At 44.7% G+C, this 13,628-nt stretch overlaps 1 protein-coding gene across 1 annotated transcript in view; it reads right to left on the bottom strand.

Annotated features, from left to right (window-relative positions):
- Nucleotides 1-13,628, bottom strand: part of LOC111975478 (collagen alpha-1(XXIV) chain) — a 120,666-nt gene that overhangs the window by 34,500 nt on the left and 72,538 nt on the right. Inside the window, exons 6-10 of the mRNA XM_070447431.1 lie at nt 7,292-7,345; nt 6,047-6,100; nt 3,053-3,097; nt 2,234-2,287; nt 1,644-1,688 (exon numbers count right to left, since the gene is read on the bottom strand). Of these exons, the coding sequence (XP_070303532.1) occupies nt 1,644-1,688; nt 2,234-2,287; nt 3,053-3,097; nt 6,047-6,100; nt 7,292-7,345 (252 nt within the window). The remainder of the gene's footprint in view (nt 1-1,643; nt 1,689-2,233; nt 2,288-3,052; nt 3,098-6,046; nt 6,101-7,291; nt 7,346-13,628) is intronic.

A 13,628-nucleotide genomic window follows, 5' to 3' on the forward strand; every position in this document is an offset into this window, starting at 1 on the left:
GAGATGAAAGAGAGAGAGAGGAGAGAAAAAGAAGAGAGAGAGAGAGAGAGAGAGAGAGAGAGAGAGAGAGAGAGAGAGATAGGAGGAGATGAAAGCGAGAGAGAGAGGAGGAGATGAAAGAGAGAGAGAGCGAGAGAGAGAGGAGGAGATGAAGAGAGAGAGAGGAGGAGATGAAAGAGAAAGAATGACAGAAAGAATGGAAAGAAAATATGAAGGAAGAGAGAGATCAGAGACAGAGAGAGAGGGGGAGAGATATTTAGTCGTCTCCTGTACATGGTGTATTATTGCTGACTGAAGGAACATGTGATTCTAGTTAGGAAGAAACCAAAACATAGCAGATATGCTGCCAGTCCGCCACTATTCCAGACTGCTGTCTGCTCTTATTATAGAAACTTCCTGTCCCCCGCACTGGACTAGACTAGACGCTGTCTGCCTGTTCATTGTCCACTCCACTCCCTGTTAGTTAGGAGAATAACAATGTTCCTCCCTTTTCTACTCTCTTTTTGGGGGTGATTTTGAGGTAATGGGGACGAGGCATTATTTGCTACCCCCAGATGAGTATTCTGTTTCATTTTGAGTGAGATGTGGACATGACTGATCTCTCTTTGAGGTGGTCATCTCTTAGCCGTCAGCAAAGAGAGATTCATAATTAAGAATGTAAATGTTTGAAAGATGCACAGCTTGTACTTTTCTTACTGAGCACGGATAAATGTCCGCTTGGTACTTTCTCTGAGGTGGAGATCAGCTCTTAGTCTGTCAGCAAAGATGGGCCTTTTTTTCCAGAGCAGCATGGCTGACCAGTCCACCTGCTGATCTAGCAGCATGGCTGACCAGTCCACCTGCTGATCTAGCAGCATGGCTGACCAGTCCACCTGCTGATCTAGCAGCATGGCTGACCAGTCCACCTGCTGATCTAGCAGCATGGCTGACCAGTCCACCTGCTTATCTAGCACATGGCTGACCAGTCCACCTGCTGATCTAGCAGCATTCTCTCTCTCTCTCTCTCTCTCTCTCTCTCTCTTTCTCTCTCTCTCTCTCTTTCCACATTCTTCAGCTATGGCAATCTGCCAGAGATGTCCTGTATTTTTCCTAATAGGCTGATGTCATTCTGTCTCTGATATGAACATATCATGTAGGCATAACACAAAGGACAACCTGTGAGGGATACCCCTTACACTTCCCATACTTTAACAGAGCAAACCAAGTTTTTCCTTTTTATTCCTCCACCTCTTCATACCCTCCTCCAAATCATTATATCTATGCTCCACCCTCTCTCTCTTTTCTCCCTCACCCTCTTTCTCATCTCTTCCCTCCTCTATTCCCTCCCTCTGTTCTCGAGAGAGCATGCCTGTGCTTTCTCCAGAAGAAAGAAATGGGCAGCTCTCACAACAGAGCAGACGATATACTGAGCAAACACAGATCCCAGACCTGTCCCAGTTGAATTTTCTGCAGCAGGAGCCAGCACCTTGTTAACATAACACAGGTCCTGGATCAAGCTGCAGGCCTGACACTGTCTAATCCCTTCAGGAAATTAAGTATTCCCTCTAACAGAGCTGAGCGCAGCGGAGGGAAGAGGGAAGAGGGGAGAGGGGAGAGGGGAGAGGGGAGAGGGGAGAGGGCAGGAAGTAGGGAGCTGTACTTACACGTACACCTTTAGGACCTGGGTTACCTTCTGGCCCAGCCAAACCCTGCAACAAAAGACAGCAGCATGAGAAGAGGGCATTGTCACACAAAACAGTGTAGAGAGAGACTGTCTGTTATACAGGACAATTCCCAGTATATTTCCACACATAAAACACATACATTTGTACATTTCGTTTYATTGGATAGACTGATTGTCTTAGTAAAAATAGACTAATGAAACATGCTGGTCATAGCTTACTCTCAGCTACATTATAGATCCCTGTTAGCATTTCTGAGCATGAACTTTTAGTTTAAACATTCACTGTCTTACAGATACAAAACCTGTCTTCTATATAATCTTCAATTAATAAAAGGGGGAAATCAAAATTATTCAAGCTATTTTGCTAAATACTTCAAGCGAAAAGAGCATTAGTCAATTGTTGTTTCACTAGTCTAATTAAGAGACTGGGAATGTGTCACTACTGTAGTTTGGGGAGAGACAGGTGAACATGATATGCATTTCTGAGTACAGCCATATGATAGTGCACAGTTAGAATTCTGGGTCAAACCAAGAGGATGGATGGAGGAATCTGGAGAGTATTCACTGCACCTGCCTGCCAGGGTAACCTGCAGCCCCAGTCACTCCTGGGAGTCCTGGTATGCCCTGCAGAAAAAGAGAGAAAGAGAGAGAGCGAGAGAAAGAAAGAGAGAGAGAGAGGGAGAGAGAGAGGGAGAGAGAGAAAGAGAGAGAGAAAGAGAGAGAAAGAGAGAGAAAGAGAGAGAGAGAGCAGTATGTAAGAAGAGAAACATTGGCCCTTGCCAACGCTGCCAGCTCAGGAATAAAACAGTCACTGTTCACCCTCACCCGCCACTCCACTGCACTCTTACCCTCTATCCTCCAGCCGCCCTGTCTACTGACTCTGTGTACCCCTCTCCACACCCATCCCCCTCCCCTCCTCTGTGCTTCCAGGATCCTGCCTCTGGTACTGTAATATAGTGGGCAGAGACCCATAAAGACTGTGTGTACAGACAGACTGTAGCAGAACACTCTCTTCTCCTCCCCTTCCTGTTCCAGCCTGAACCCTGACCAATCACCTCAGGGCACAGAGTGGCACCTGGTGCTAAAGTCATCGCAACACCTCACCAGATTTCAGTGTGCTGCCTGAGAGCACTCTGTTTGGATGCTATGTGTCGACAAGGGAAACATTTCTTCTTCACAGAGAAGGAAGGGACCTGACTATACATCTAATGAGCTGTCTGTGCCTCTCTCTCTCTCTCTGTGTGTGTGGATGTGTGTGGATGTGTGTGGGTGTGCGTGTGTCAAGCTCTAGCCTCAAAGTTGACTTGGCCTGTTCCTAACAGTAAAAGGAACAGGTTTAGGACATGTGGGTGACGACCCCCTCTGACCCAATGAACGCTAACGACTCACCTGTTCCCCTGGCTGTCCTGATGGCCCTGGATAGCCCTTAGGACCCTGCAGGTAGAGACACAACACATTCAGGACGATCAGAGACAAAGAGTACTGAAAAGAGAATGTCACCTGCTCTACATTAGATATCCAGTATAGGAACCCTGACTGACTGAGTCATACACACTGATATCTGAACACTTAAGATCTGGGTCAGTAAAGAGAGAGCAAGAGAGAGAGGGGGGGTGGGTAAAGAGAGTGATTGTACACCTGTGATGATTTAGTCTGTAGGAGGCAGTATACATAGCCAGGTAGCCAAAGTTCAGTCTGTGTGCATTTCAGCCATACAATCATTCAGAGACAGGACGCCCAGTGTTGTCTAAGGATTCTGGAACATTCCAGAGCTTCCTTCCTCCTTCCCAGCACCCAGCAGTCTGATGCCACCCTAGCGGTTAAAGGTCATGGTCTGGTGCCACCACAGAGGTCAAGGGTCAAAGGGTGTGGAGATTTACTTGTGACCTGGTCTGGGCATGGCAAGGCTTTTTCTGCTCCGGGTCAGCAGGCGTGTGTGAACCCCTCTAAAACACTCAGGAGAGGTGAAGGTCGAGAGTCATTCGTCCTCCGAAACACGACCGTGCCAAGTCGCACTGCTCCTTGACACACTAACCCGGAAGCCAGCCGCACCAATGTGTCAGAGGAAACACCGTACAACTGGCGACCGAAGTCAGCTTGCAGGTGCCGCTGCAAGCTGACAAGGAGTCGCTAGAGCGCGATGGGACAAGGACATCCCGGCCGGCCAAACCCTCCCCTATCCCGGACGACGCTGGGCCAATTGTGCACCGCCTTATGGGTCTCCTGGTCCTGGCCAGCTGTGACACAGCCCGGGATCAAACCCGGATCTGTAGTGACGCCTCACCACTGCGATGCAGTGCCTTAGACCGCTGTGCCACTCGGCAGGCCCTTTATCACAAATCTGAGTAGTTACTTGGGGGGCAAGGTGATTTGTAGATCAGTGATTCTGAGGCCAGTACAGTGAATCTACAAATAGCTCATATTTGTTTGGGACAGGAGAGTACATTTTTTTTACAGGCCTGCGTTCCACGTAGCTCCTTTCTTCTCCTCCAGAGTTTCCTAGGTTGTGACACGGTAACCTTAAGACTCAATAAAAAGCCCCCTCGGAGGTAAAGGGCTACGGCCGAAGTCAGTAATTTCCTCTGAAAATACCTTCCCGGGGCACAGTTGATGGGCTGGGTATCAGCTAATGCAAACATTTGTCTGTCTCCTCCTGGGAGGCAAAGGTAAAGTCCAACCTCAGACAGATATGTGGAGAGTAGAACTAGGTTCCAATACTATTTGAAATATTTGAAATACTTTTTGCGTTTGCTTTAGCCTGCCTGGTGTTTTCTATTGATTCCATGCAACAGGCAAGCTCAATCAAGCACAGCTAAAGTATTTGAAATTATAGTATTTGAACCCAGGTCTGAGGGATAGACAGAGTAAGTGTCACGACTTCCGCCGAAGTCGGTCCCTCTCCTTGTCCGGGCGGTGTTCGGCGGTCGACTTCACCGTCCTTCTAGCTATCACTGATCCATTTTCATTTTCCATTGGTTTTGTCTTGTCTTCCTTCACACCTGGTTCCAATCCCATCAATTACATGTTGTATATTTAACCCTCTCTTTCTCCTCATGTCCTTGTCGGAGATTGTTTTGATTGTATGTGATGTGCTATTTAGTGTTGGTGTGCGACGGGTTTTGTACCCACTTTGTTATTTTGTAAATGTTGGTTGTTTTGGAGTTTTGTCAGCATTTATTAAAGAACTCCGTTTAGACCAAGTTGGTTCTCCTGCGGCTGACTTCCCTGCCACCAACACGCACCCCTTACAGTAAGACTAGGGGCAGTAGCAGTACAGTAGCAGTCCACAGCCAGCTATAGTATGTGGAGACCGATAAACGCTCTTAACTCTGAGACTAAACTGAATACATTTGAGAGAGCTTTGCTGTGTGTGCTGATGTATGAACTGAATTGGTTCCTTCCCTGCTTCTTCCTTCTCCTCACGCCATTTGCTCTTTTGAAGAGGCATCAGAAAGTGTGCCTGTCATCGGGGCCATAAACTCCCTCAGACTGCCTTTCCTCTTAAAGATGACCCTTMGCCCTGGTGGTTCTCAGGTTCTGGCAGGGGAGCTCGGCTGCAGACAGGTCTCGCGGCGACGCCACCTCCCTATGCTGCCCGTGTGTGTGTATCTGTGAATGTGTGTGTGTCCAGCCCAACGGCGCGATATCAGGGTGGGCTGAGGGAGGGGGGGGGGGGGTAAGACAAGGAGCCCCCCGGCCCCTGTTTGAGAGACAGAAGTTCTCTGTGGCTGGGTAACATTATCCTGATTCCTGACCACAGCCAGGGACCGCTGGAAGCCTCTGCTTAAGGTGTGGGTAACACCTAGGAGGGGGAAATCGTGTGTGAGGTGAGCAGAAATGCCTCAGATTCAGGACAGAAGCTCATGCAGTGAACTCAAACTGATAATCGGATAATCTCTTTGGATCAGGACCGTTCTCATTATTCATGTCTTAAAGAGCCAATGGCACGCCAGTTGCTTAGATCATTTGTTTCTGGCACAGCTAGAGGTTAAAGGCCCAGTGCATTCAAAATTCATATTGTAAAACAGCTGATGAAACTAACCCTATAAAAGTGTAAAAAAATGTATTTGATCAGTGGTATTTACTAATCAGCAGGTTTGAATGGGCGGGAGTGTCGCCTTTCCATGGTGACATCACCATGCAGTAAATTGGTTAATAGACCAATAACAAAAAAAGTTCCAAACCTTTCTGCCAATAACAGATATTTTTCAGTTTCCCCCTCCCCACTCAGACCCCTTCCAGACAGTCCTAGCAAAATTATTGCATTTGAAATATTTTTTCTTCTAAAAAGCTTCTTTCGCCCATTTTACTGCACATCTATTACAGTAAGGTACTTAATATTTTGCATAACGGTGTTATAACCGTTAACCACTGAACTCTTACCATTGGACCTGCGAACCCATCTGGACCTGGAACACCTTGTGGACCTCTGTCACCCTGGAAACAGAGGGAGGAAACCATGACAGCAACATTAGTTAGATCCCTCCTTCTTCGACCACAGTAGAAGAAAAAGTTCTTAGCAAGACTCTTTTCATATGACAATATTCGCCAGGTAAAGAAATTTTAACTATTAAAAAATATCAGATAAGGGTAAGAAGAGACTGAAACTGAGGTAACTGAGATAAAAACACACGGTGAAAAGAGAGAGAGAGAGAGAGAGAGAGAGGGGCACAGGGACGTCAGAGGTGGAATGAAAAAGAACAGTGATAGACAAGAGGGAGGAAGGAGGGAGAGTCAGGGAGGGAATGGATGTTGCTAAAAGTGAAGTTAAAAGATATGGGGTCAGAGAAGAGGGGGAGTATCCATTCTTAAAGGGGCGCATAGGGAGAGGCACTGTAGAGTATCACTGGGAAGAGATGGAGATGGAGCGCATGAGAGGAAAAGCAAACAGAGCACCAATAACGAGGGATTGAGGGATGGTAAGACATTCAGAGAGAGAGAGAGAGAGAGAGAGAGAGAGAGAGAGAGAGAGAGAGAGAGAGAGAGAGAGAGAGAGAGAGAGAGAGAGCTGAAAAGCCAAAATGTGCAGTTTTGGCAACCAAATATGTGTCCTCCTGCCACAACCTGAGGGACAGCCAGTGAAAAGTGCAACGTAATGTCGATAATATTTCCCATCTTGTTTTGTTTTGTCTTTCATACCATGTCATGTGTCTTCTCAGTCATGTTGACACTGATCTACTACCATTGCTTTAATGTATTGTTGTTCTGATTAATATTGTTGTTGTAGTTGTTGTTAATGGTAATCCCATGTCCACTACTAGTATTATTATTGCTGTTGGTCCCACCATTTATTTATATATAAATATATATACATATTATATATATATATATAAATTAAATTGAATATAATATAATATAATTGAATATAAATATAAATATATCTATTTCTTTCTTTCTATATGTATACTTTGACAATGTAAGTAATAATGAACTTGCCATGTCAATAAAGTCAATTTAATTGAATTGAAAGAGAGAGAGAGCGAGACAGAGAGAGAGAGAGAGAGAGAGAGAGAGAGAGAGAGAGAGAGAGAGAGAGAGAGAGAGAGAGAGAGAGAGAGAGAGAGAGAGAGAGAGAGGAATGGAGAGAGGGAGGGAGAGGGGGGGAGACTACGCCAGATGAGTCTTTACCTTGTCTCCTGGCGGGGCCTGACCTGGGGACAGTCCTGGATCGCCCTTGGAGCCCTGACAGTGACACACAGAGGGTCAGCACTTATTTATAGCAGGCAGCACCCTTCACTACATACAGGGGGGGTCAAAGTTAAAATGTAATCTCTGCTGCTCCATACTGTGGCAAAGTTCACCACCCGATTCCCATAATCTAAATCTCTTTAAAAGAGAAGGAGGTCCAACAGTGTTTTGCAATAAGAACAAAGTGACAGTGGAAACCACACAGGCTGATTCACACAGGGTAAGGTTCCCAAACAAACTCCAGTCCTCAGTGAGGGGAATTTGGATAAGCTTCTTTACAGACACCTCTTCTCATCTCCTTTCTGACTGACTGATCTGTGCTGTTCATCAGTGATTTAAGATTGTCATCGCTTTCTGTAAGGTATCTTATACAGCCAATGAGATCTGACTGAGATATTGACAACTGCGATTGGTTAGGAAGGCTCCTAGGCCTCTCTTTCAGCCCATACCCAACACTCTGAATAGATGTGGATTGAGTTACATAGCCGCCCCAGAGCTGAGGAGATACAGACAGTGGAAACACATATATAATAACAAAGGGACAAAATGATACAAAAGCATGACTGCATTTTAGACATACTTTTCCCTTTATAAACATAATATGTCAGACAGAGTTCAAGTTTATATATGTCAGACAGAGTCCATGTGACACGTCAGATAGCTTCACTACAATCAATACCTGTCCATCACTACTGATGACCTGTTTTATTTTACCACACAATAACCATGAATTATAACTGCTTAAATTATGTCATTAAAAATATTTATACAAATAGTAAAACAAAATGAAAAAAATAAATATAAGATGACCTGCTAAGTATACCGTGACATTCGGTGTATTACATTTCCATTGTGTCATGAACACAACCAGATGTTTTCATCTGATTGTCAAACAAACCACTTCAAAAAGTAGGCTACCTGCAGCGGTGTACGTTCGTCCACTACAAAATAATTCCAGCATTCAAACAGTGCACCGTGCACGCGCCATTTGAAGAATGGACAGAGACATCTGTTACACAAACCAGAAGTGTAATAAGTGTAATAAGTGTAATAAAATTCAGTATTCAGTAATAACATTCAGTATTCATTTTCCCAAAAATTTGAAAAATAATGTTTCATACTTTTCCTTTAATTCGCAAGTGGCTGCATCTATCACACCAGAGAAAGCATTTGAGCGAGCAAGACATCGCCCCTCTGTCTCAGTATGTGTAGCCCATTTATCTGATGCTTTCTGATCAAAAAGAGTATTACATAAGGGGCACTATGCTCTGATGTTTTCTCCGGTAAGATTGATGCGTCTTGCTGTCGGCGTGCGTCTCGGTCAAATTAGCACTATTTATAGACCCCCCTCAAAGTTAGACTTTTGTTGCCTTTAGAAGAGCTTATGTCTCGTTCAGGAGAGCTTAACTCCACCCTGGCTCCCCAGTAGTTCACACTCTGTCTCTGGGGGTTTGGAGCATAGCATTTCACTTGTTTCGACTGACGGCCATTCAAGCATTCAGCTGCAAAGTGCAGGGAGGGGTGTTTGTGTATTTGTGTGTGTGTTTGTGTGTGTGTGTGTGTGTGTGTGTGTGTATGTGAAAGCCCCAAGTCCTTCTCTCCTTTATTTGAAGAAGGTCAACAGGGCATGGTGTTCATTTAAAGCCTATTTCAGGTTCCACTAGCCCATCGTCATAACAACCGTCAACTGAAGCTTTTCGGATTTCAGTACATCAACCAGGCACGTCAGACACACACAGGTCTGGTTCTTATTTATATTCTCATCCCTCTGTTTCTTCCCTTCTTCCCTCAGACCTCACATTTCACAACACAATTTACAAACAGAGACAAAGAGTTCCTCTCTATCCGCCCCCTGCCTCTAGCACAGAGTGGGGGTTTGGGGTCTGAGGATGAGTCAGTCATGACTCATTGATGGATAATGTGTGTGTGTGTCGGGTTACTGCGGTGTGTGCTTGTGTATGTGTGTGTCTCTGTGGTGTTAGCTAGCTGATTTAGGATGCAAAGTGTTTCAAAAGCATCAACTGGGAAACCTCAAGAGGCCTTGCTGCTGTCCCATGGCATCTACACCAGGCTCAAAGGTCATACCAGAACACATCCATCAATGTCCGAGATCTCCTTCTGACAAACCAGAGAGGAAAACAGGACGCTTCTCTCTGTACGTGTGCGGTCAGGAAGATTTAGATAAAGTACGCTTCTCTCTGTACGTGTGCGGTCAGGAAGATTTAGATAAAGTGGACTCTCTGTTACCAAGAAAAAGGATATCTCACGGATATGTTTCAGTGTTACCGTCCCTAGGTGCTGGTTCAGGTCAGTGGCATCGGACGTTCGGGATAGGTTCCGGAGGAATATGTGTGTTAAAGCACAAGTACGCTGTCTAGTCACTCGCTCTTATTAGCAGATATATAGATATTCAGGTCCAGGAGGAGGAGTAGTATAAAGTTTAACGCTTTCTCTTATGCGTGTGGCGGCGCGGCGCGGGTTCAGGAGATTTAGGATAAAGTACGCTTCTCTTGTAACGGGGTGTGCGGTCAGGAAGATTTAGATAAAGTACGCTTCTCTCTGTACGTGTACGGTCAGGAAGATTTAGATAAAGTACGCTTCTCTCTCCAACCATGCTGAAACAACAACTGAAACCAGCACTTATCCACTTAAAAACAAGCAATTTTCACATTGAAATTATACAGTACAATTACAATGGAATTGACAAAGGGTAGCACAAGGAAATGGTATAATACACTGAGTATACCAAACATTAAGAACACCTTCCTAATATTGAGTTGCATCCCCCGATTTTGCCCTCAGAGCAGCCTCAATTCATCGGGGCATGGACTCTACAAGGTGTCGAAAGCGTTCCACAGGGATGCTGGCCCATGTTGACTCCAATGCTTTCCACAGTTGTGTCAAGTTGGCTGGATGTCCTTTGGGTGGTGGACCATTCTTGATACACATGGGAAACTGTTGAGTGTGAAAAACCCAGCAGCGTTGCAGTTCTTGACACACTAAAACCGGTGCGCCTGGCACCTACTACCATACCTCGTTCAAAGGCACTTAAATCTTTTGTCTTGCCCATTCACCCTCTGAATGACACACATACACAATCCATGTCTCAATTGTCTAAAGTAAAAATTATTCTTTGACCTGTTTCCTCTCCTTCATCTCCACTGATTGAAGTGGATTTAAACAAGTGACATCAATAAGGAATCATAGCTTTCACCTGGATTCACCTGGTCAGTCTATGTCATGGAAAGAGCCAGTGTTCTTAATGTTTTGTACACTCAGTGTATATGCATCCTTTGTTTAACGTCCCACATTGAAGGGGTTGGGTTCGAAATTGAAGCTTTTCCATCAACTACAGGGGCATCTGGTGCCAACCAACTTTCACCACAGACAAGGTTAGGTTAACGACTTGGCCACAGCCATCACACCACTGCTGTCTGCACAGCGCAGCCCACATCCCCGTCAGAGAGATGGCTGGGTCTGAACCAGTTAGGAAAACCCACCATACCAGACCAGGGCTCTGTGTGTCTGAGGCTGAGCAGTCAAATAATGCCTGCTTTACAAGTGGAGCTACTTCCTCCTCTAAGGTGTTGGCGACAGATAACCTCGTGGTTAGGGCGTTGGGCCAGTGACCGAAAGGTTGATGACTCGAATACCTGAGCCAATGATGTGAAAATCTGTCAATGTGAGCAATACATTTAACCCTAATGTTCTCCTGTGGTGCTGTACTACTATGTCTGACCCATTAAAACAACCTATTTCACTGCACCTCAACGATGAAAAGCCAAAGAGAGAAGTTGTGTAGATCCCATCCAGTCAGGTCTTAGTCCTAGGTTTACATTCGCAGAGCAGCAAGGTGATATGGTTTAGTAAAACCCTCTCAACTAGACATACCACGGGGGTGTTGTTGGTGTTCATGGGTGCTATGCTATTTGGAGGGAACTGTGTCGTAACTCAGAAAACCAATGAAGCGAGGATCACGGGTTCAAATGCCAGGTGTTCCACGGTTGCTAAGTGCTCCAGCTATTTGGATGGTTTATATGACGACTGGTGATTCAGAACAGAAAGGTGACGAGCCCAGCCTACTCTACTGCAACAGAGGAAAAGACACAAGGAAGATGAGCCACATTCATTGGAAAGAGGATCTTTATTTAACTTCCTATGGCTGCAATCCCGCTAACGGGATCGATATGACAACAGCCAGTGAAAGTGCAGGGCGCCAAATTCAAACAACAGAAATCTCATAATTAAAATTCCTCAAACATACATGTGTCTTATATCATTTTAAAGGTAATCTTGTTGTTAATCCCACCAAAGTGTCCGATTTCAAATATGCTTTTCAGCGAAAGCACTACAAACGATTATGTTAGGTCACCACCAAACCACAATAAGCACAGCCATTTTTCCAGCGAAATATAGCAGTCACAAAAAGCAGAAATAGAGATAAAATGAATCACTAACCTTTGATGATCTTCATCKGATGACACTCATAGGACTTCATGTTACACAATACATGCATGTTTTGTTTGATAAAGTTCATATTTATATCAAATAATCTGAGTTTACATTGGCGCGTTACATTCACTAGTTCCAAAAACATCAAGTGATTTTGCATAGCCACATCGTTTCAACAGAAATACTCATCATAAATGTAAGATGATAATACAATTATACACATGGAATTATAGATATACCTCTCCTTAATGCAACTGCTGTGTCAGAATTTTTAAAAACTTTACGGAAAAAGCAAATCATGCAATAATCTAGAGCGGCGTTCAGAACAATAGCCAAATTAGCCGCCATGTTGGAGTCAACAGAAACCAGAAAATATATGATAATGTTTCCTTACCTTTGATGAACTTCATCAGAATGCAGTCCTAGGAATCCCAGGTCACAATAAATGCTTGATTTGTTCGATAATGTCTGTTATTTATGTCCAATTAGCTACTTTGGTTAGTGCGTTTGGTAACAATTCCAAAGTCACAAAGCGCGTCCACTATAACGTGACGAAATGTCCAAAAGTTCCATAACAGTCAGTAGAAACATGCCAAACGATGTACTGAATCACTCTTTAGAATGTTGTTAACATACATCTTGATGTTCCAACCGGAGAATTAGATTGATTCAGTTGAGTGATGGAACGGAGCTGCCTATCACGTGAACGCGCGTGGTCAAAGCATGGTCAGCTCGTGGCAGTGGTGACTAATTCCTGTCTCCTTCGGCCCCCCTTCACATTAGAGTCATCAGACAAAGTTCTATTGACTGTTGACATCTAGTGGAGCAGTAGGAAGTGAAAACTCATCAATATCTCGCTGTAATTTCAATGAGAGCTTGGTTGAAAATCTGCCACCCTCAGAAAAAATCCAAACAGGAATGGAACTTCTCAGGTTTTTGCCTGCCATATGAGTTATGTTATACTCACAGAACATAATTCAAACAGTTTTGAAACTTCAGAGTGTTTTCTATCCAATACTAATAATAATATGCAAATATTAGCAACTATGACTGAGGAGCAGGCTGTTTACTCTGGGCACCTCTGTCACCTTTCATCCAAGCTACTCAATACTGCCCCTGCAGCCATAAGAAGTTAAGAGGTAGCAGAGCGAGAGAGAGAGAGAGAAAAAAGAGATATGAGAGAGAGAGAGGGAGAGAGAGAGAGAGAGAGAGAGAGAGAGAAGAGAGAGAGAGAGAGAGAAGGAGAGAGAGAGAGAGAGAGAGAGAGAGAGAGAGAGAGAGAGAGAGAGAGTTTTCTCCAGGCTACCGTTACACCTAGGAGAATACTCAGGATGAGATGAACATCAGACAAGGTATCGTTAGGTTTGTGGTTGCTGCTTCAGGCGTTTCTTCTCTCTCTCTCTCTCTCTTCGTCTCCTTCTCGCACGCTCTCTCTTCCCTACTTTCATTACTTCGTCCTCTCTTCGCTCCCCTCTCTCTCTCTCTCATCTCTCTTGCTCCGTCCTCTTTCCTTCTCACTGGTCACTCTGGTTCTCTGTCTTTCTCTATTTCTGTCTCTTTCGTTTCTCTCTCTCTCTTTCTCTCTCGTTTCTGTCTCTCTCTCTCTCGTGTTGTGTACTGTTTCTGCTCTCTTTCTCTTTCTTCTCTCTCTCTCTCTCTCTCTCTCTTTCCTCTCTGTAGTGTGTGTGTGTCACTGTCTTTCTGTCTCTCTTTTTCTCTCTGTGTACATCTTCTGTTTTTCTCTAGTTTCCTGCGTTTGTGTTTTTGTTTTTTGTCGCACTGCTTTGCTTTGTCTTGGCCAGATCGCAGCTGTAATGAGAACTTG

The sequence above is a fragment of the Salvelinus sp. IW2-2015 genome, linkage group LG16 (assembly GCF_002910315.2).
Source record: "Salvelinus sp. IW2-2015 linkage group LG16, ASM291031v2, whole genome shotgun sequence".
Classification (NCBI taxonomy): Eukaryota; Metazoa; Chordata; class Actinopteri; order Salmoniformes; family Salmonidae; genus Salvelinus; species Salvelinus sp. IW2-2015.